Source organism: Penicillium oxalicum, chromosome VII (genome assembly GCF_001723175.1).
Source record: "Penicillium oxalicum strain HP7-1 chromosome VII, whole genome shotgun sequence".
Lineage (NCBI taxonomy): Eukaryota > Fungi > Ascomycota > Eurotiomycetes > Eurotiales > Aspergillaceae > Penicillium > Penicillium oxalicum.
Genome location: NC_064656.1, coordinates 1,576,637 through 1,599,348, shown reverse-complemented (window position 1 = coordinate 1,599,348; position 22,712 = coordinate 1,576,637). Strand labels below are relative to the sequence as shown.

The 22,712-nt window shown below is 53.5% G+C and overlaps 6 protein-coding genes and 2 non-coding genes across 8 annotated transcripts; 5 read left to right on the top strand and 3 right to left on the bottom strand.

Annotated features, from left to right (window-relative positions):
* Positions 1 to 1,034: 1,034 nt before the first annotated feature.
* POX_g09089 (uncharacterized protein) lies at positions 1,035 to 2,682 on the top strand (the record flags this gene model as incomplete). The annotated part of the gene is made up of 2 exons (XM_050117854.1): positions 1,035 to 1,225; positions 1,425 to 2,682. 2 exons carry the CDS (start codon positions 1,035 to 1,037, stop codon positions 2,680 to 2,682), a joined length of 1,449 nt encoding a protein of 482 aa, XP_049965998.1.
* Positions 2,683 to 3,823: 1,141 nt separating this feature from the next.
* POX_tR165 lies at positions 3,824 to 3,927 on the top strand. Its single transcript has one exon. It is a non-coding gene; the product is annotated as a tRNA-Gln (tRNA).
* A 539-nt stretch (positions 3,928 to 4,466) lies between these two features.
* POX_tR166 lies at positions 4,467 to 4,562 on the top strand. Its single transcript has one exon. It is a non-coding gene; the product is annotated as a tRNA-Gln (tRNA).
* Positions 4,563 to 5,476: 914 nt separating this feature from the next.
* On the bottom strand, positions 5,477 to 8,494 carry POX_g09088 (Oxysterol-binding protein; the record flags this gene model as incomplete). The annotated part of the gene is made up of 2 exons (XM_050117853.1): positions 5,477 to 8,323; positions 8,459 to 8,494. 2 exons carry the CDS (start codon positions 8,492 to 8,494, stop codon positions 5,477 to 5,479), a joined length of 2,883 nt encoding a protein of 960 aa, XP_049965997.1.
* Positions 8,495 to 10,906: 2,412 nt separating this feature from the next.
* Positions 10,907 to 15,499, bottom strand: POX_g09087 (Transcription elongation factor spt6; the record flags this gene model as incomplete). Its single annotated transcript, XM_050117852.1, has 4 exons — positions 10,907 to 11,160; positions 11,305 to 14,980; positions 15,087 to 15,254; positions 15,323 to 15,499. The coding sequence occupies 4 exons, from the start codon at positions 15,497 to 15,499 to the stop codon at positions 10,907 to 10,909; spliced, it is 4,275 nt and encodes a 1,424-aa protein (XP_049965996.1).
* Positions 15,500 to 17,123: 1,624 nt separating this feature from the next.
* POX_g09086 (Dual specificity protein kinase FUZ7) lies at positions 17,124 to 19,048 on the top strand (the record flags this gene model as incomplete). Its single annotated transcript, XM_050117851.1, has 4 exons — positions 17,124 to 17,411; positions 17,503 to 17,660; positions 17,743 to 18,280; positions 18,359 to 19,048. 4 exons carry the CDS (start codon positions 17,124 to 17,126, stop codon positions 19,046 to 19,048), a joined length of 1,674 nt encoding a protein of 557 aa, XP_049965995.1.
* A 116-nt stretch (positions 19,049 to 19,164) lies between these two features.
* POX_g09085 (uncharacterized protein) lies at positions 19,165 to 19,551 on the top strand (the record flags this gene model as incomplete). The annotated part of the gene is made up of 1 exon (XM_050117850.1): positions 19,165 to 19,551. One exon carries the CDS (start codon positions 19,165 to 19,167, stop codon positions 19,549 to 19,551), a length of 387 nt encoding a protein of 128 aa, XP_049965994.1.
* A 1,016-nt stretch (positions 19,552 to 20,567) lies between these two features.
* POX_g09084 (uncharacterized protein) lies at positions 20,568 to 22,645 on the bottom strand (the record flags this gene model as incomplete). The annotated part of the gene is made up of 3 exons (XM_050117849.1): positions 20,568 to 20,994; positions 21,078 to 22,133; positions 22,275 to 22,645. The coding sequence occupies 3 exons, from the start codon at positions 22,643 to 22,645 to the stop codon at positions 20,568 to 20,570; spliced, it is 1,854 nt and encodes a 617-aa protein (XP_049965993.1).
* Positions 22,646 to 22,712: the final 67 nt, after the last annotated feature.

Below are 22,712 nucleotides of genomic sequence, written 5' to 3'. Positions count from 1 at the left end.
CAGATTTTCCACTTTTCCTTAACCTTCATGTACGGGTCGGGCATCAATCTTCTTCTCTGACGCTTTGCAGCGGCGCCCTGTCGACTCGCATTGCGGTAAGATGAAAAGTGTAATTCATCATCGACGGGCATGTGATCCCCCGCGGCTACCAGTCAAGTCTGAGCCGTCGCGATCCATGAATCACTTGAACCAGTGTTGCGCCTTCTGTACGATCAAGAACTGGCGAACCACGGTAGAGTTTCAAATCTGTATCCCTTCAAATGGGAAACTTCGGAGTTCATGAGTGAACTCGAGAAAATGCCGCATCAGGTCACTTTGCCAAGTTAGTGTTGGGACTTTAGTATTGAGTACAGACTACATACTCATCACTGCATTACAATATTATCCATCTAATGTTTTGGTACTCTGTAACTGGATCCAGGTAAGTTGAGATGGCTGCGTTTGGTGGATACAGAATTATACCAGTATTGTAACTTTGGGCAGACTCTCGGCAACCGGCTTTCGGTGAAAGCGAGGTACTCATTACTCGTCGACAGGTGGAGATTATTGTATGTACATTTGTACTGTCTATTGCAGTGTACCTAACTCCAATATCATCCATCATAAGCAGAATCAGTACCGTACCACTTGTCCCTATGTGACAAACAACTATTACAGTAGAGCCTTGAAGCCTTGAATGACTGATTCCCCTCACCTGGCAAATGTCCTCACATCTTTTTTCCTGTTTCACTCTTCCTTCTTCTTCCTTCTACAACCTCCCTTCTTCCCACCCCAACTCATGTTTCTTCTGCAAGACGATGTACTTTCCGAAGCTATCTATCGCCAAGTTTCGCTTCGTCATAGCTCCATTCCAATAGGATAGTCTTGCAACGTGATTCCAACCCTCCTCTCATACCTCGCTTCTCCGTTTATTTTCCTTCACCACACTTGAGGGCAAGGCTCGCGCCACTGGGCTTTCCTGTTCCTTTACTTCCAGCAGCCCTCTCTTCCTCACTCACATCCGAATCAACCCACTCTCACCTCTTGCATCCAATATGCCTGATCTTCGTCGCCAGATCTTCGAGAGCGGCAAGACCGTCTCACGGAAAGCTGCCTCCCGTGAGGCTTCCCGCACCAACTCCCGCGGTAGCTCGAAGCAGACCTCCCACCAATCCTCGCGCACGGCGAGTCGACAGGCATCTGATGATGAGGACTCGGGCTTCCTGTCTGACGATACTGCCCTCAGGTAAGACCTCGGTCAAGAGTCAACCGCGGCAATTTCACATCAGTCGCACCTCATTTCTTCACCATCCTCTCTTTTTTCTCGTACTCAAAATTCTTCCGCACCTCCCCCCCCCCCAAATCGGTCCCACTCGTGGCGGGATGATGTCATGTGGCCGGTCTGCCACAATTCTGAGCATGCACTAATCACTTTCACTCTATAGTATCGGCTCTCTCGACGATGAAAACCCGGAGACCGAGAATGCCGACTGGCCCCAGGAGCTGAGTGACCGCATTTCGGAGATCCTTGACCGCAAGCGCAGCAGCGTTCAGGGTCGTGAGGAGGCGCTCTCTGCTTTCTGCCGCCTCACCAAGTATCATTACGCGGAAGAAGAGATTCGCCCTTATGTCTCCGACCTGCTGAGCGCATTCGCGAAGAGCATTCGCAGCGAGTCGAGCGTCCGTGAATCCACCCTGGCCCTGCGCGCCATCGAATTGCTTGTCATTACCTCGTGTGACGACAAGATCTACGACAATGCGGAGCAACTTCTCACTCGCTGCGTCCGCGATTCGTCCTCTACCGCCATCAAGGCGGCGGCCATCTACTGTCTCGGCGCCTGTACGAACTTTGGCGGTGCTGGTGAGGAAGGTATTCTTGATCAGATGACTTTTCTTTTGGACATCATCGCCTCAGATGGGCAGTCCATTGATGCTGCCGACGATGCGACCAGCGTCACTGCCGCCTTGCATGTGTGGGGCTTCCTGCTTTCCGAGGTTGATGATTTTGAAGAGGACAGCGAAGAGGCCGTCCAGATCTTCATTGATCAACTCGACAGTGTCGACTCCGGCGTTCAGATTGCCGCGGGTGAGAATATCGCTCTCCTCTATGAAAAGAGCTACACTCCGCAAGAGGATGACGACGACGAGGACAGCGAGGAGGACGAAGGCGAGAGCGACGAGCATGAAAGCAAGGATCTTGCTAGTGGTCCAAAACTCATCAAGCGTTACAATGCCTACCACAACACCCCTGAATTGGAGCGCCAGCTTTCCAACCTGGCTAATATTCACTCCAAGCGCATCAGCAAGCGGGACAAGAAATCTCTTCACGGCAACTTTGCTTCGATCTTGACTACTGTCGAGAATCCCCGCCGCGGGCCCAGATACAACATGGCCATCGATCAGGCTACGAACCGACACTACGGGAGCACCCTCACGGTGAAGATTGGACGACACGGCGTCATGAAGATTGACCGATGGTGGAAGTGGGTGCGACTGACGTCCCTGCGCCGTATTTTGCAGGGCGGTTTCGCCGAGCACTACTTCCAGGGCAATCGAGCTGTCCTGGATAGTCTGCCGGTGATGATGCGCATGGCTGAGGCCAGTGGATCAGGCGATCGCCAGTCGGCGAAGAAGGCGGCAAAGATGCGCAGTTCGAAGCGATGGACTGGTTTCTCCGAGGATGAGGATGAGATGGAATCATAGGCTCCGCATCTTGGTGATAGCCTTGGGGCCTTTCGGTCTTGTTCATCAACGTCCTCTTCCATTCACTTGAGTTCAGGTTTCTGTTTTGCGGCCGTGTGCTTTTGTGGAGTCGTAGTTCTTCGACGGGCCCTGCGGTCGGTGTTGGGTATTTTGGCTTTTGCAAAGTCGGACTTTGTGTTGCTTGAGTCCGCTGCCATACGTGTTTTTTTTTTGTTTGTTTTGATAGCAGGCAAGGCGGATGATGATGGAGTCTAGATGAACGGAGCAGATCTGAGCACAATCTTGGTCGAGACGTAAGGATGTAAGCCCGCGTTTAATTGCATTGGGGATGCGCTATTTACCTGGCTCGTTGTAGAGGCCCGGGGCTCTGGAATCCCGTAACCACAGCAAACACATGTACGGCGTAGGTTGACCAGCACCTTGTTACATCCACACAACAACTACAGTCGAGCGACTTTGGGGTTGGCATCTACCTTCCTGGACAGGCATCGCTGGGCCGTGGAATCCTCTGGTCTAAATCCATTCAGCCCGGGCTTAGGTCCGGTTGGAGGTAGAAGATCTACGCCGTGACAGAGACACCGCCGTTGCCGTGGCCAAGCAGGTCGTTATATGTACCTTGTGCTTAGATCAGGTCAATCGGCTCGAGTGTCACTATCCGGGCGATGACCTTGTAGGAAACCTCCATTTCAATGAGGTGTGAGATTTGGAATCGGATGGGTAGGCCAGGTTCCCTTGGTCTGGTAGGTGTAGCTACAGCTTTGGGCGTGGGTGTCTCAAGGTACACGAATGTCGCGGACAAATCGGAGGCGGATCGTCGAAAATATGTCAAGGAGGCACACTTCCATTTCGGCATACACCTGGACCAAGGTTCGAATAGGTGTTCAGGTAGGAAAGAGAGACCAAGAGACACAAGGGAAAAAGAATAGAGATGTAAAAGGGTCAATATAATCACCAAGACTACATATAAAACAAGAGGGTTGACATCTATGACGATTTCACAAGCACGCAAATCCCATACAGTCGCAACCCAACATAGTAGATCAGTGCCGTCCGAGGGACAGCGGCGAGGGAAATGGTACCGGTACGACTTGACAGCGGAATGAATATAATTTTAAGTCAAGCTGAGATTTCAACAACAAGCGCTCCATTAGTGTAGTGGTCTAGCACGTGAGATTTTGAAAGCATCCTATCTTCGGATAGGCATCTGGTCTTCTCGAGTCCCAGGTTCGAACCCTGGATGGAGCTTAATTCTTTTGTTTTTTTGGGAGTTTACACTCTCGGCTCCCCATTAGGTTGCAAAGTTCACTGTGCCTGATTGCTATTGTTGTACCAACGCGATAGACAAGCCCGTGAACTATTTTTTCTTTCTCTCTTCCGGTCTCTCTTCCTTTTAGTACTCCCCTTTCTTTTCCTACCATCTCCCACCAGTATCTCCACCCCCTCCTCAATCACCATCAACCTAGCCCGTTGGCGTCCCATTACGTCGGCACCTCCACGCTCCTAAGTCCCAACATGAACACTCCCAAGCAATGAAGAAATAAATCCACCATCCGGCCTACCTATTGGTCAACCACTTTAGCCCTCCCTCTCTATCGCCAACCACAATCGAGCCTCCCGCTGCTCCATCGTACTTACGTAGTGTCTATGTACCTCCAGCTCTTGCAGATCTGGAACCTTCTTCCTTCTTAGCTGGACCGCATCGCGCCGTATCTCCGATCGAGTCCCCGATCGATCCTCCACCACAGCCTACATCAGACCAAGTTCAAGGAAACGAAGTTCAAGTTGCTCCTTTCGTGTAGTTGGTTATCACGTGGGATTTTGACTAGTTCATTCGATCGGTCTGTCTTCCCAAAACGCAAGTTCGAATCTTGCAAGGAGCTGCCATTGATTTTTAGCCATGGCCCTTGATCTTTTTTTTTCTTTTTATTTTTACAAACCTGATCTGGCACCCTATGCTCTTTCTTTCCCCTTTTTGATATAGGGCGGACGAATGTCTTCGAGATTGGCGTCAAGTTCTTACTGGATGGATGGTGAATATGTAAATGGTTTATTTCTTTCTTTCTTTCTTTTTTTTTTCAATTATTTCTACTTGTTCTTTTCTTGGAGAAGTCTCGTTTCTTTTTCTACTTGCCCTCCCTGAAAGCTCACAGGTACATATATACATCTGTAATCAAACGCATGTTATTTATGAGGTACTCCTTCTCACCAAGGACACCATCCTACTCTGTCGAAATTCCAAGTGTGCTTAAGAACACTGTTCAAGGCTCGTGGACGTCACCGCAGTATGTGCAGTTATCAACATTTCATACCTAGTAAGCAGTGAAAATAAAGACAGGCGGGAGGTGAGCATGCGGTGACTTGGAAACTGTACTAGGTCTTAGGCTTAATACTTATTGAGTTACTTTTCGTAGGCTGAACTTTGGACCTGTTTTAAAGGAGGTGGACAGTGTGGATGTAGCGGAGGGAGAAAGAGGAATGACTTAAGTCAAGTGCAGGTGTACACATATGATGAACAATGAATGTCCGGCAAAAACCAGTAAAACTTGATATATACATGTCCATCTCAGACCAACGCCCGAGAGCTACCTGATCTATTCCTCCATCAATTCTATCGTTAATACGAGACGAGACGACTCAGACAGCTGTGTAAACACCTGATCACCCACACATTCGACACAGATACAAGGGCTCTCAACCCATCCATCACCGACTTTCATACTTTGCCATGTTCAACACTCCATACGTCAAAGACACCCACTCCGTTGATCCAACCTCCCGCGAGACTTGACGGGGATCACGCCTCAAAGACTGGAACAACACCAGTCCAACTTCCCTTCGCCCTCTCATCCCAATACCCTTCTTTCCCACCCTTCAATCGCCACACAATCTCCCCACCATCCGAGTCTTCACTCACCCTCGTGAACCACCTCGGTGTCCATGCCTGACCGTCCGCTTCCATCTCCCGCCGACGTGCACGCTGTGCCTCTTCCAACTGCACTTTCACTTCCTCCGCACGATCGAGGTCCCCTTCTTCCAGAGCACGCTGGTCGGGGCGGAGTCGGGAATCGGTCGCTGGCAGGCGGCCTTCTTCAATCGGGGTGATCTCATTGAGTGCAGCCGCAAAGGCAGTCAACCCATAATGCTTAGGTGCGTTTGGAACCAGCGGACCGGCGGTCCAGATTGGTTTGCCCGAGGGACTGCCATCGCGGGTGAGACTGAGCGAGGCGGGCCATGTCCCTACCAAGCCGAGCGAGACTGGGGAGTTGTATGAATCCACCGCACGCGTGGTGACTTCCTCGCTGCGCCCGGAGAACATGCCGCCAGACTTGAAGGTGGAGATAGATCGATGACCGGTGGACTCGTTGGTGACGGCCAGCTCGCCGACGGGTTCGACATACTTCTCGCCCGCAATGATGTTACGGAGGAACGAGGTGGCAGGGACCCAGCTGAATCGGTCTCCGGTAGAATGCAAAGTGATCCGGACGCGGCCTTCGGTGGTAATCTCGGCAGATTTGCCCCAGAACTTTTGACTGGGCATGGGGGACTGGGCGAGACTCCATTCGCGGCTGTCGGCTTGGTAGGCCAGTTGGACCGGTCGATGAGAGACCTTTTCTGCGATGAAGCGGAACCCTTGGTCCTCACGGACCAGCTCATAGGTTTCACCAAGCATAGGGTTGAAGGGTTTGCGGATGGATCGTTCCCGGACCCGATTGCTTGAGAGCGAGGAGATCGCAAAGGCTGTCACGTACATGAGACGTTCCACCGGATCGGAGGTCTGCGCTGCTTGATCAAGAAGAGTGGAGTATTCGAGAATCTCTGCAGCGCGTTGGAGCAGTGAGAGGGGTTCGTTGGCTGATACGGGCATGGATATCGTGGACAGGTCCTTACCGACGTTCTTGCGGAGGAATCCAATCAGACTCGGTGGAAGGACCGTGGGTGCGGCGATGTTCTGACGGCGTTTCACCTTTTCCAGAGGTAGAGGAGCAAGCGTTTTGGGACGAGCAGGGAACAACGGAGAGGCAGTGCTGGTGTCGTGCAGAGTGGCAGTGTCCGCCTCATCTTCGCTGTCGGAAGGCGCATCGTCTTCCACATTCTCGGCAGCGTCTTCGGCTCGACCCCCCGCCATATCCTCATCATCGCTGTCTCGAATCCTCAGCAACGGAGACCGAGCTCCGCCATCCGGGGCGTCAAAGAATTCCTGCGAGATATCCGATTCCATGCTCTTTCGCGAGGCAAAGGTGGGCCGCGGTGGACATCGACGCTGCTTGCTTTCTGCTATCAGGGTGGAGAACTCGGACACAGCTTGGTCGAGATCGCGCAGGACAGCCATGAGATGATCATGAATCTCATCCATTCCGTCTGCATGGCTGGTGATGCTGGCAGGTCGGCCATTTGCCTCGGGCTTGGGCACCACCAACTGAGAGGTATTGGAACCGGAATTGGTCTGTTCGGAACCAGCTGGCTTTTTGGCACCAACCTGTGAGTTCCCGCTTGTCTTGCGCTTCCAGAATGGCCGTTTGGGATCCGGGCCCGACGAGTCCTGTGTTCCAGCTCCAGCCCCTGGCTGGGGACTGGGTGATCGGCCTCGATTTCGAGATTCAATCGGAGCTGGCGACGGAGCTGCCATGTACTTGGGATCGGTGTCTCTGGCGAGACGACGCACTGCATCTCGCGAGCCCGAGACCTTGCTCACCAACTTTTCCACCTGGCTCCACTCAGCCTCCTCCGCGGGCGAGGGGTACCCTGGAGTCGACAGACGAAGCTGTGGGAGCACGCCCGCTCCCGCTCTTGTCCCGGCCACGGAGAGTTCACTCGGCCGCGGTGTATCCTTTGACGACGCCTTCTCCAGCGCGCTCTTCCAAGCCTCAAAGTCCGGGTCGGTGCTTGCACGCAGGTGCCAGATTTCCGTGCCCGAATCAATTGAGATCTCCCGGGACTTCTCGTTCGTAGCCACGGCCGCGAGCGAGAGCGGAATGGCACCGCGCAGAGCCGAGGAGTTGGGGTCATGGTAATAGGACAAGGTCGACGAGGTAAAGTCCAGCGAGAAGAAGCGACGCGCCCACCCCTGGTGCTTCTTGCGCCGACGCTTTTGCAAGATCCCCGAGTGCATCGATGAGTCCGACACCTGCGCGCTCAGGGTGGATTTGCTGCGGCCCCGCGTCCGAGGCTGGGGCAGAGAATCCGACGAGCCGCCTGCGTGGGAGCGCGCGATGGAGGGTGGCGCAGACCCCTGCGGATGCATGCCCGTCGGATACGTCAGTAGGACCAGGGTGACGGTCTTGGAGATCTGTTTGGAGAAAGTATTGTCGAAGACGAGGGCGTAATTCCCCGCCTCGTGAGCGGGCACATCGTACGTGCCCTGGGAGATGCGGTCGGCCTCACATTTTCCCACCCACTTGATCTGTTTGAGACCAATGGCTGTCAGTTTCTCGATCACGGCGGAGGGTTGATTGCGGGCGCCGGCCGCGGGGAGGTTGTCCGTGGAGGCGGTGCTCTGAGAATCGGAGGCGGGTAATTGTGAAGCCAAGCTGGATTGACCGGGGTGTTTGAAGAGGCCAAAGTTGACGGATTTCTTGTGAGGTTGAATGCTCCACGAGATGGTCTGGTTGGCGCCGACATTGATCCATCGCACAAAGTAGGACTATGAGAGATGAGCGAGCTCCAGGGTTAGCTTCTTTCTCTCTCTCGTTTCTTGTGTCTCACGCTCGGAACACTCTCGCGCGGGCAGGAGTGCGGGCGCGGAGGGTGGGATGGGATAACCATAGGATGTCCTGACCTTGCTATGAATCTCCAGCTCCTCCATGGCCGCCATGATTGCGAGCGTGATGGATCTGAATCACCAGGAGGGAGAGTGCCCAGACAAAGAGCCCACTGAAGCTCGTGGATGGATTCAGGCACAGCCGTCGCGATCCGGGTGGAGTTGCGGGTTGGAGAGGAGGGGTGGTTGGAGACGTGGTGGATGGATCAAAGGACGACGGGAAAGAGTGGATTGCGATGATGACAGGGCGGACCCGCAAGATGGAACGCAGAGGCAGAAGAGGACCAAATGGAAACCAGACTCTGGTTCAGCGAGAGTTGAGTAAAGAGGACTCTTCTTTGTACATGACGTGTGCCCAGAAGCGGTCTAGGTAAGGACGGGGACACGGTGGTGGGTTAGAAGAGGAAGAAAAAGAAGAGATGACCGCGATGACTGCGAGAGAGAGTGTATGTAGGAGTGCCTCATCAGCCTCGTCCGTCAACCATGCGATGATGTACATGCATGTCCCTGACGGGAGCTGTCAGACCTTCGGCAGCCGGTCATGCACCCGCACTCGTACGGAGTTATGTACATGACCAGTTCTATGTGTAATGGGGTAATGTTTGGTTCCAGCCATCTATTGTTCGTCGGTACGTACGGTAATACCTTGACGGTCAGATCCAACCTTGCCAAGTTCCATTGGGATCCAAAATCTCAACTTTGTACCTTTTCAAGGTGAGAGGTACCACACTCAAAAAAGACTGTTTGACCGGTCCATCCCACTCATCCTCGAATCATGATACCCTTACAACCCTCTCTGCCAACACTTCAACATACACAGCCCATCTCGTATGCAATTCCAATTCCACCAGTCAATCAAATACGAGGCTGACCCCTAAACATCAGCCTCCAGCCATCTCGGGGCTCGGCTCGGTCCCCTCTCTTCACCCACCACTGAGAGAGCGTAGCGTGCAACCCAAATCTCCGAACTCCCGAGGCCATCCCTCCCATCTGCGACCGAGAGGCTGATCCTCTGATCCTCTTGATCGTCTTGATCGTCTGACCCTCTGGTTCGTGGCGGTTGGCACCTTGCAAAAAAAAAGAAGACTGCCCGTCAAGATGACAATCACATGTCTCTTGGTCGATCATCATCATCGTCAGGAACACATTGATGGTTCTGACAAAGCGCTTGCACAACTGACTCGTTGGATTTCTCCTACATATTATGTGTATTGTTTCACTTGTCTCCTCATTCCCACATTCTACAGAGGTATTCAAGGGGGACTTAATCATATAGAGATCTATATACAGACTCTCTTTAGTACTGATAGTGTCGTCCTGGCGATCGCCCACGGCGTCCGGGGGACGCGAGGTCCAGCAGTTCCCGTCTGATCGTCGTGCTTATGCTTCCCCGATCTTCCATCCATGGTTCCACGTTCCACGTTGCCCCGGAGTTGGGGTATGCCTCGGTGCTAAAAGGGACTTGCTTACCGCAAAGGGCAGAGTACAGGCTCGGCGAAAGGGATTGGTTTTACTTTTCCCAAGGGAAATATGTTGAGAGGAAAAAAAGTCTTGTGCCGAGAGGATCTGCCATGGAGGAGGAGAGGTACTTACTCAGGTACTCACGTGGTTTTGTAGTAGGAGTAGTCCAGTGATGCTGTGGCCTCCGATAGCGCCCACTGCGCCGGATACGAGCGCAGAATTGAATACGGCAGAGATAGTACATACCTTGATAGAACTCATTTGTGCACGCTTCGGAGTGCACCGGATCTGGATTGAATACTGCATGGAGCAGCTTCCGAGTACAGGTCCACTGTTCCTAAAGTACCGGACGGATTAGTTAAGAAAATGCGCGTTTTTTTTGCATTTCATATGATGCATCGTTATACTCGTCAAAGTCCCACAGACTGGTAGTCTAAACATGACATAGTCGATATGATACCGCAACTCACACCGGCTGACCGAGAGAGGGACTCTTTACAAACTGCCCATTTCCTAAATGTGGGCCAAACAATCTCTCCATAGTCCGTACTCGGGCAGAGCAGTGCCAACTGCATCCACCGAGTACGAAGAGGAAGGAGAAGCACGGGAATGGAATCGTCGGATATGACTGGTCACACACAAAACAATATTGTCATAGACCTGCTCGACCGGCAGGGGCAATCGCGACACTACAAGATGACAAGGTGAAAATAAAAGAGACGGAAAAAGGAAAAAAAAACAATTAAAAAGATCAAACCAAGTGAATGATTCGAAACGTGGTTCTTCACTGTCGCAACGCTTTTTGTTCTTGATGAAGAGAAACAAAATGAACCAAAGAAGATAGCAAGGATTGCACCCTTCCCCAAAACCAATGTATTCCGGACAAATGAGAGGGACAAGGACGGTGGCAAGGAGCTCAGATGGGATTTGGAGAGAAAGAAGAAACAAGAACAGAATAGTACACTGTACATAAGAACGCCAACTGAACCTCGAATCCATTTCTTCTTACCTCCGACCGGCTTGTTTTTGCAGATTGGTGAACATCAATTTGAAGCCATTGCACAAGGCCTGCATGTCGGGGTACGGGTTCTTCTGCAACTCGTATCCCTGAGGAATCACCTTGACTGGCCAGTTCTGAAGACGGGCATGTTCACCGGCCTTGAAACAGAGGAAGAAGTACCCGGGGTATTTGGGGTTGATGCAGAAGGCATAGGCCGAGCGACGAGGGTTGGCCTTGGTGTAGGTCTCCAACCATTGATCTGAAACGAAGGGAGAAGAACGCGGTCAGTGCATCAAGTTCATGGGTCGATCGTCGATCATCAATCAGAGAAGAGGGTGTTTGAGGAAGCAGGAGAGCTCCACGAAGAAGAAAGAAAAGAAAATAAAATAAAAGCTAAACTTACCGGTTTCAGCTTTGCTGCCCTCCTTGTACTTTTCATTCAGAACCATCTCGTCCACCTTCTTGGCCATCGCCTTGACGTGGTTGACAATGAGATCGTCCAGATCGCTGTAGCTGTACTTGCCACCCACACGGAGCACGCGACCCACGGAGAATTCGTTCTCCTTGTCGAGCTCCAGTACATCGATATGCTGGTAGACACCTTGGGCCACCTTCCACGTCACGGCCAAGTGATCGGGTCCTCGCGAAGAGGGCCGAATGACCACGTCACCGCGGCTTCGAGAGCCCAGATACTCTTCGGCCTGGGCCGAATTGAAGGGTTTGAAGAGGGGATGCTTGATCACACGCATTGCCTGACCACCCTGCTGCTCCTTTTGTTGCATCGACTCCCGATCCTTGCGCTCTTGCGCCTCGTCCCAGTCCCCAAAGCCATGATTGGGGGTGTTGGGAATCGGGTTGCTGACCTGATCCTCACGGAGTGAGACATTACAGGTGAAGCTCTTGCGGTTGAGGAAGATGATCTTGGCCGGTACCGTCTGATGTGGGGCGTAGACGTCTTTGACGGGGATGTGGTAAGGCAGACCGAGTTCCGTCTCTGCGACCAGCGCATCGATCCCGCAGTCCAACTTCGCATCGATGTGATCGTCAAACACCCGCTTGAGCGCGATGGGCACCACCATACCCGTCTTGAGCGAGTCGGGGGTCTCACCAGTCAGCATCGTGAAGACATCATCCGTGCCCAGGAAAACAAACTGCTTGCGCAGCTCTTCATATGGCTGTTGCAGTTCGGCCCGGATGGTCTCCAGGGTAGCTCGCTTGCGCTGATTGAGGTTCTTCTCCAGCTGCTCCGCATACTCCTCCAAGATCAAATCGTTGACACGGTCTTGTTGCTCATCCCGGAACAGCTTGCGTACAATGGCTCCAGCGCCATTCTCATCGGTCTCGGCCTTGATATCCTCCTCGTCCAGCTCCAGGGCATCGGCCGCCATTTTGCGGGCAATATCGTAGTCTTCGGGGTGCACACGCGTGTTATCCAGAGGGTCCGCATCGGGATCCACTGTCTCGAAATCAAGGTAGAGGAAACTGGCGCAGTTGCTCCACACTTGAGGGGACATGGCAGGGTACTGCACGTTGAAACCCAACAGCTCCTGACGGTTGTTCACCACACCCCCGTTCATGTTGATGATCTTGAGAAGATGCTCGGCCTTTCGCGGACCCAGACCACAGATGTAGGGAACCAAGTTCGCGGTCCAAGGGTCGTTGACAGCCTCGTTCAGGTCTACTCCGACAAGATTGACCATGTCCACCAATGCCGTGGTGATATGCTTGTTAAGCAACTCTTGGGGCAAAAGCTGCTGACCGGGCTTGAACTGAATGGAGAGAACATCACGACCCAACATGGCATACTCCTTCAAAGGGCTCTGCAGGTAGCGACCGAGCGCCACGCAGTAGTGGGTCAGGGGTCCGAAGCCTGGATTGTCAATCATGGCCCGGTAGCTGAGGTGATACAGGCGCGCGACTTCATCATTGACCAAGACCGTCTCGAGACGGTCACTGACCTCTTCATCGTTTTCATCCGTGTAGGGGGCACCACGCACATCCTTGAGGTCAACGAACTCGGTTAGGATCTTGTAGAGGCGACGTGTCTCCGGTGTCATGCCGGACACTCCAATCACGTCGGGCTTTCGGCGATCAATCACGTCCAGAAGAGCACGGACATCCGCACCGTCTTTGACGCCACGAACCGGATCTCCCACTGTGATATCCAAGTACTTGCCATTTTCCAACACACGGCCGTCCTCTTCAATGTAGGCCCAGTGGATGGGGTCCCGGCCAATGACGCCGGTGCCGACAGAAAACGTGAGAACTCTTGGGACGGTGCCCAGCACCATTCCCTTGGGCTTGTAAGGAGCTTGGTCGAGTCGCTGTGAAAACGCCTCGCGACACTCTTTGGCAACGTGGTTCTCGCACTCCTGTCGGATATTCTCCTTGACGCTGCGGTTGATCAGTCGTTCCAACTTTCCAAGCGCCAGATCCACCACGTCACGGCGAAGACGGTTCCAAGCATCGGCGATCTCTGAATAGTTGTCGGACTCAATGTCGGCGTACATCCGGCGCTTGAACTGGTCAAAGTTCTCGAAACGCACTTTGACCTCGACCAAGTTTTCCTCCTCGGCCTTGAGCATGCGCAAGAACATCTCCGGGCGACGGGCGATATCGCTGAGTTGTTGGTTGCGCAAGTACTTGAATTCGTAGTACGGATGTTGTTCGTCGATTCGGCGAAGACCCTTTTCTGTACGGAAGCAATCGACCACACCATTCATGTAGTATGCCTGACGAATGACCTTGCGCATCTTTGGGCTCACAACCACCTCCTCGGCGAACATGGACTTGGCCGCCTTCAGTACCTGGTCGGCGTTGGAGAAGTCGGTGTCCACATGTTGGTCAGCGAGCTCCTCGGGCCGCTCACTGGGATCTTCGGTGTACTGTCTTCGGCCCTCCTTGGAAGCGTTCTGAGCAAACGCGTCGGCAGTCAGACCAAATGCGCGGACAAGACCGTAGGCCTTTCCATTGCGCACCCGCTCGAAGAAAGTCTTGTTACTGGCTTTCCGTCGCTGCGTCTCGCCATTGGCCTCCCCATTGACTGTGGCGAGGTCGCGGAGTTGTGAGGCATATTGGAAATGAATGTAGTCCTGGACGTCTTGGAGCTCTTCCATGGACGACGCCGCAACCAGCAGCTCTTCCACGACCGCATCGGTGATATCAAAGAGGCTCTGGAGGTTATCGTAGGACTTTTGGATAGTGTTACGTTTGTCCACCAGCGCACGGAATTTCAGATCCAAGTCAAAGATCTCCCATAAATCGGTCATGTTCAGGAGTTTCTCGGCACGAATGCTGTATTGCGCAGACTCGTCATCAGGGTCCGCTCCATTCAGTGGCTCCTTGACCGCATGGATCATATAGTCCTTGCGATGCTGGAAAATAAATGGAACCTCATAGTCGTCGGTAATTAAAAACTCGAGCATTTTTGCCACAGCTCGCTGGAAGGGTTCCCGTAGTTCCGGTTCGATACGCTTCTTGAGCAGCATTAGTTGTGAGATCCAGACTGCCTCCTCACGGAATTGATCTTCCGTTAGAACCACATGGCGGTATGGAGCGCGGGCTATCTGGTGCCGTTCAGGCTCGTCCCGAAGACGAATCTGATTATCCTCCTCCGTCAAACCCCTCTCGGCCAACTGAGACGGCTCGAAGATGTCCTTGAGATCCAGATGACGGTCCTCGTTTTGCTTCTCTTCGTCCTCCTGCTCTTCGATATCCAAAGCGAATCGATAGTCCTCACCGTCACCAAAGGCAGCGCGCAGATCCTCAACCGCATTCTCATCCAGACCGGCGACATCCGTCGCTCCGAGACCGGGCACGGTTGCCCGCGCGGGAGCTGCCACTTCGAGATCATCACGCTCGCGCTGTGCCTCTTCGTCGGAGAAGGTGTCCTCCTCGATGAAATCGTCCATCTCGTCATGTCGGCGACCCCCACGGTGACTGGGTCGGCTGTATTGCGGGGCCGCCTCCTCTTCCTCGTCAGAATTGAACATGTCGTCAATTCCCTGGGATGGGCCACGATGAGTTTCGCGATCACGACCTCGCTTGAGACGCTTGAATTTGGATTGTTGCTGTGCACCCTAGACATGTTAGCCCACCGGTCTGTCTCTTCACGGTCATGGCTGGCCGCACGGCATGACCTGACCAATTCTCAAAACAGGGAAAGCTAAGCGTTCAGCCGCGTACATCAGATGATGCGCCTCTTGTGAGACCAGGAACCACCTCGCCAATCAGTTCCAGATCTTCTTCGTCCAGGTGTTCCTCCTCACGGGCACGAGGTCGTTTCTTTTCTGACCTGCGCCGGGTGCGCTCCTCGATCTCCTCATCTTCATCGACAATGAACCCCTCGCGCACCTGCAAGTGTCCAAGAATTTGGTTAGTTGCGCTCAAGTAGGCCCAACAGAACGAAAAAAAAAACTCACGGCGCGCGCAGCGTCTTCATCGTCGTCCTCATCCTCATCCTCCTCACTGGAGTCATTGTAGTGACGTTCAGTGCTGGGCCCTTCCCGAGTCTCTTCGTCATAATCCCCAGAGACCTCATCGTCATTTTCCTCATCATCCAGCGCGGCTTCGCCATCGACCAGGTCGCGAAGACTCATCGTGGCTGGACGGGAGCACCTTGGTGCTGGGTGGAAATAGAAATCTAGGCCGGTCGGTGAAAAGAAACAAGGAAACCTAAAATCTGCAGAGCCAAATTATTGGTGTGTATCTGACTCCAAAAGTGAGGGAAATGAGGGTGAATTGAAGAGACGGGGAATTGAATGAGGGAAGAGAGGACCAAGACGACGACTGTCGGCGAGGGAGGACGCGGTAGTGGTGATTGGCCGGGCGGAGCTGGCTGTGACTTAGTCCTTAACAGGAAATTAGGTGGCTAGTGACTACCCAGCAGCAGGCGGTGCTTGGCGGCAAAAAAAGCAGGCATCAATCATGTATACGAGGGTGTGCTAGGCATGCAAATGGTCTCCGTGTGGCGGTGCTGGGTGCGCCACGTGATGAGGTTTGGTGGGACGAGTCTGTGTGAATGCAAATTGCGAGCCTTGATTCTTCAATGGGGAAAACGCATCAGGCAGGCAATCCAGGTACACAGTCAGGGACACAAACATACCCAAAGAAGAAAGGAATAAACTGATCCTTTCGAACAGGAAAACTACGGTCATTCCACCACAAAAAGATTCAGGAACTTTGCTTATGACCCTACTCATTTTATGTACTTTGTAGCAATGTACGTTGACTGGAATACCTCTATCCACTAGATGGAAGATCCTGTAGTTCTGTGGTGTACTTTCACTATTCACATACAGCGCTGTGTCTAGCATTCACTTGAGATACAGTGTACTAATTGCAAGCCCGCTATAAAAAGTTAATGGAAAAAGCACTGCAGGGGATACCTAATCAGAGGATGGTGTCACAGAACTTTAATATAGATTTAATGCAGAAAATGCTGGGTCTAGAAACATCTGGTTCATCTGTGTGATCCCGAGGTATATTTGGTTTTTTTTTTTCAAAAAGAAACTTTGCAATATAAGAGAATAATAGTTTCTTCAGTAGTCGCATCCTCTAGGCCGAATAGCTTCCGCCTAGCGTCCTTGGAGAACCAGCATAGTGGAGTCCCTTATTGCCTAACACGGTAGTCGTGCCCAGGCACCGAATTGTCTCGGTACAACGAAGCACTTTCATGAACCTGTCTTAAACTTCCGGTATAAGAGCCAGGAAGGGAGCCTGACCATGACAAGATCACTCTGTTCTTTTTGATCTTGACCGTTGACTCAAGTTTCCTTCTCTCACCTCACCCAGGACCACGATACATGCTCCATTTTCTCAAACAAGAATCACTTGGCGCCGACCGATTTCCATCGCTTTTGTTGGAACTGGGTGGATGCGCCCACCGGGTCCAATCAGCGCCGCCAAGCACACATCGCAAGGTGATATCGGGTTCCCCGCCGCTTCGTCGCGCGCTTGCTACTTCTCTTTTTTCTCCCTTCATCGTGCTTGTCAGGGGCACCGATCTTGCTTCCCGTTTGGCAGTCCTGCTCACATCTTGACCACCTTTTCTCTGCATCTTGACTTGTCTTCAAGTCTCCTTTTTCATCTTTCGTATTCAAATTCGTTTCGATCACCCGCACCTCGGACGGGAGCGATAACCCCCCGCTCCTCCTTTCCTCCACCCCTCCTATCCGTCTCCTTCGACTTCTCTGCCCTATCGTCCACCTCTTCATCAGCACCATGGCAGATCAGTTCAAGGCCCGGACGCTGAAGCGCAAGAATGTCAAAGGTCTTGCTTTGAATGCTGCACCTAAGGCGGCTGACAAACCCTCTGATGGCGATGCCCAGATCCCGGGCGCCCTCGGCAATACCGATAGCAATCGGACCGACACTCTCGAGATTGGTCTGGAGTTTCGATTGGATCTCCGCAGTGAGGATCTGATCACATTGAAGGAGCTCGGTGCTGGAAATGGCGGCACCGTCTCCAAGGTGATGCATGCATCCACCAAAGTGGTCATGGCCCGCAAGGTAAGCCTGGTGATCAGGACTCGCAAAATCCCCTTCACCTACCTCCCCTCTTCACCCCGAAGGGATTGTGACTAAACCATTACCTTCTCAGGTGATTCGAGTGGATGCCAAGGAGAACGTGCGCAAGCAGATTCTGCGCGAGCTCCGAGTGGGACACGAGTGTAACTCTCCAAACATCGTGACCTTCTACGGAGCCTTCCAGAACGAGGCCGGAGACATTGTGTTATGCATGGAGTACATGGACTGCGGGTAGGCCTCGCCTCTGTGAATGGGTTCCGAGTGAGCGGTAGTAATGAGCTCTGAAAGACTAATACGCCGACTTCTCATGCAGATCCCTCGATCGTATCTCGAAAGATTTTGGCCCTATCCGAGTGGATGTGCTCGGTAAGATCACCGAGTCAGTGCTGGCTGGTCTCTGCTACCTCTACGAGACCCATCGCATCATGCACCGGGACATCAAGCCATCCAACGTGGTGGTGAACTCACGGGGCCAGATTAAGCTGTGCGATTTCGGTGTCGCCAGCGAGACTGTCAATTCGATTGCCGACACCTTTGTCGGTACATCCACCTACATGGCGCCCGAGCGAATCCAAGGAGGTGCCTACACGGTCCGCTCAGACGTATGGAGTGTGGGCCTAACGGTCATGGAATTGGCGGTGGGCCATTTCCCTTTCGACAGCTCCGACTCTGCAGCGGGCGATCGAGCCAGTGCAGGACCGATGGGAATTTTGGACTTGCTCCAGCAAATTGTCCACGAGTCCGCGCCCAAGCTGCCCAAGAGCGACGCCTTCCCACCCATTCTACATGACTTTGTGGGCAAGTGTCTTTTGAAGAAGCCCGAAGAGCGCCCAACTCCACGAGAACTTTACGTATGTGATGCCCTTTTTCTTTTTTCTTTTTTTCCCCTTCCCCGCCCAGCTAATATGATTCTTCTTTCTCTCATACAGGACAAGGATGCTTTCTTGCAGGCGGCCAAGCGAACACCAGTCGACCTTCAGGAATGGGCTATCAGCATGATGGAGCGGCACAACCGCAAATCTTATCTTGCTCCCCCAGCACCCAAGTCTCTCAGAGACACGCCTTCCTCAATGCCCCATTCAAATTCATCGTCATCACCGGCACCCACGGCCACACCCCCCGTGGTAGGACAAAAGCCGGCCCCCATCAGCAAGACTTCGCGCCCTTCACAACCCCAGGCGCAGTCGCCATATCATCCTGCGGCGGGCGACATCCCCTTGAACATCGCCCAGGACTATCCCACCGCCAGCCGACCATACGGCTCCTCACATGGCCACTCACACTACGCCAATCCCGCCTCCTACTCGCAGTCCCGGTCTGCGCAGTCTCCTCCTCCTCCGTCCTTGGAGCATCTCTCCCTCGATAGCAGGGAAGATGACCCCCGCTACGGGCGCCGCCCGATGCGCCACCACGGGGACCCGGGGTCCGCGGTCGAGCCACCAGCTCGGCCTTATATGAGTCCGCGCTCCGCTAGCTCCCACAATTCGAAGCGGACAAACCTCACAACGGGCACACTGCCGATTAGGGCTGCCCCCCCGCCCTCGCAAGCCCCGCCGCCACCTCCTGTGTCGGCTGGTGGTAGCTGGCGAGGGTACCCGGGTCAGATGCCTTCGTCGTAAGGGCTATCTGCCGAGATGTCATGGGAAGCAGCGCGGGTCAACTGGACCACAGATCCCAAGGGGGTAGGAGGTGGAGTTGGTGTCAAATGTGGCTGAGATTTGACTGAGATGTGGACATGATCTCGCCCATCAATGAAGTCAGTGGTGTCTCACTTCCTCCTTCAAATCCCTCTCACGGGACGTCGCTTGCGCGGTCTGGATCTGGTCTGATTTGCGACTCGTATCTGAGAGTCACATCTCTCAATTTCACCTTGACTCTCCCTTCGTCCTTCTTCTTCGTGACCCTCTCTGTCCATCCTCGGCATTCTCCCTTTGTCTGGGGTTTTTTTTCTTTGGCCCTTCTCCAAAAGCAATTGCAACAAGAGAGGGGCGATCTTACTCCCCAGACTCGAAGTGGCTTCTACTTGAACATATACGATCTCATTTCCTCTCCCTTCCCCCTCCCCACTCTCTCCATTCCTCATACCCACCGAATCCTGCATTGTCCGTTCCTCACCCGCTGAAATCATCATAGCACGAGCCATGTTCTTTTCTTTTCTTCTCCTTCTTCTCTTTTCCCTCTTCTTGTTGTCGTTCCCCTTCTTTGCCTTTTCATGTTCATTTACCCGTTGGGAACGTCATCTGTTGTCCCTTATGATGTTCTTCGCTCCGTTTCCATTTTCTCTTTTTCGATTCCCTTGGATTGTCAAGACATGTCCTGCATGAAATAGGCGTATATAAGAGTAACCGGATGATGACCCTAAAATATAGTGCATCTTTCCCCGCCCCCCCCTCTCTCTTCTTCTTTTTCTCTTTTAAATAGCAACGCAACAAAAGAGATCTAGGTACTCTTCCCCTTCATTCGAATTCTTGTTCTTTCTCTCCCCCCCAAGAAGAAATCCACATATTCCAAATAAAATACCTGGCCCGAGATAAAGTGTAATTGGTTGAAGTGAGTTGATCTGATATTCCTGCAACGGGATGACTTGGGATTTCTCGAGGATCAGATAAACACCGTTTGATCCGCGTGTATTAGGTAGCCGGGCTACCTACTGACGCCCGCAGGAAAATGGGACTTCCTCCACGGGGCTAGTCGAGTGTCCGTCGGAGCAAACCTACTGGGTTATTCTAGTACTGTGTACGATCTGATTGAGAGGCCCTTGTTCTTCGCCGGGAGACAACATGGGTTGTTGTGAGGTCCACCCAAGATTGGAAGAGATGGAATTGGCATGAGTTCGAGGTTTGCTTGTCCATGTCGACGAGAGAACAGACAAAGCCAAGACATGTAAGAGGGAGTGCAAGAGTGATAAGGTGATGAATAACACGCCACATGGGGGCTAGCTAGACAAATTATAATATAACAGAAGAAAAATAATGAGACTCGACCAACAGAGACAGGTAGACAGCAATACCACAACCCCAACCCCCCAACATCCCAAAACGCCAATATGTCCCGTCGCTGTTTCACATTCGACGAACATGAACAAATGATGAACTCAGTCCAGATGCAACACTTGCTATCTCTTACACTTCAACCCTCCTATTTCATGACCAACTCCGGTCCAGCAAGTGGACTGGCACCAGCTGCAGGGGCAATGCCTCCCATGTGGCTCTGCTGGCTGGGAGCCGGCGCGATGTCCAGCATCGACATGATAGAATTCTTGCCCCCCCGCGAGGACGAGCCTCCACGGCCAGCGGTGCTGCCGCCACGTCCACCGCGGCTTTCGTGGGAGGTCGATGCAGTAGTGCCGTTGCGGTCACTGTGCTTGTCTGAGGTGTCGGTTTTCTTCGAGCCTCGTCCACGACGCGAGACACCGCCCCGAGAGCCTGGTCCTCGCAATGGCAGACCTGTTTCTTGAGAGATGGGGACTGCCGCCGCAATGGGCACATGGGGCTGAGAGGTCAAGGAACGACCACGCCCAGTGCCCCGACCGCGACCACGGCCACGTTTGATCGTACCATCCGCACTGTACAATAGCCCATAAAATCAGTGACCGTAAACTGAGAACGGATAAAAGAGAAAACACAAGATGCAAAAGCGTAGACGTACCGTTCCACCTGGACCTTTTCGCCCTCCGGTACAAGTGGTCCACTGTACACAAAGAACCCATCCTTACTGGCAGCCGCCTGCTCTTGCCATGCCATTTCACTATCATCAACAAATGGATCATCACGGTCGTATTCCTCCACTTTTCTTCTGCGTTTCTTCTTCCCGTCACTTGCTTCTGACTGTCCACCGTTGGTGCTCGCGCCAATCATTGAGATATCCCCATCGAGATCGCTATCACGATCCACGTCGAGACTCAAATCCTCGTCGGCACTCTCACCAGCCGAGATTCCCTTGAGACTTTTGTCGCTTCGCTCGAGTGCTGCCCCGGCAGCGGCGACACGTGCCAAACGCTCCTTGTGCGCCGCCAATCGCGGATGTAGTGCTGCAAACCCGTACTGTTCCTCTGCCAGTTGTGCAAAATTGATAATCTGGTTGCCCTTGTTGAGCGGCACATGAATGACAATGTTGGGCACGCTGCGCACGTCGGACTTGGCCGAGCCATCCACTCCCCCAAACAGAGCAGTCGTGATCAAGCCGGAGCCCTGAGGGATTTTGGGCGCTTCTTTGGCCACTCGCACCGGCTTGGGCGAGGGGGGTTTCGAAGAAGAGGCGGTAGTTGTGCCCTTCTCTTTCTTGGCTGATGCGACGACCGGCTCCTTGGAATCAATGTCCATCGCATCGGAGGATGGCTGCGCTGAGCCTTGCGGGAGTTCAGCTTCAGCCGGAGGATCTGCCAGTCGTTGCGAATGGGATTGAGTTTGGCCGGGTGCAGGCTGTGGCGTGGGGGTGCCCCCAAATCCAGTTTTGGCGACGGAGCCTGAAGTGAACGCGAGTCGTTGTGAGGAGCGTAATGCGCATTGTTGGTATACGGCGGCTGTTGAGGGGTATGGATCGCACCATGCGAGGGCGAGGACACGGGGATTGGCGAGGGAGCTAGAGCAGAATGACTGGGGGTGTGCACCCTCGCAGGAGGGCCGGGTGCCGGCGAAGAAACCGTCGGGACATGGCCCGAAGAGGTACGTGCCAGCTGAGGAGGATATGTCACTTGAGTCTGTGCTGGAGGGTCAATGATGCTGGAGATTGCCGGCGAGGCACTCGCGCGATAGCTGGGTCTTGGAGAGACCGTCGGGGGAGGGCTGTACACGGGGGCGGGCGAAGGATCCTCAAAGGCTGATCGAATGGGATCGAAATTGCGACCGCTCGTGCGGGCTGGTGCTGACGCCAGGGCCGGACTGGGCGCGGAGGTCACTTGAGACGGCTGTGGAGGCGGCGGTGGCGGCGGTTGGGATTGAGGTCGGGATCGATGATCCTGCGCCGCTACAGACCTGGCATCTGAAGGAGAAAGGCGCGGACTCTGGTTCAAGTGCGAGGGACGATGCGACTGAGTTATTGACGCTGACGTAGGCGGCGGGCTGGGCTTGCTTGCCGGCACTGGGGTATTCGGGATGAAGAGGGAGGTGGTGGTTGGGATACCGGGGGATGGGTTGGATTGGCAGTCGGAGTGGCAGCAGCGGCGGTTGGCGCCGTCGGGGTTGGTGAGGGGGCATGTTGATCCGTTGCAGCTTCATCTCCCGAGGCTTCTAATTTGGCCTTTTTTCGTGACGCAGCCGTCGCGGTGGACTTCTCTCGCGGACG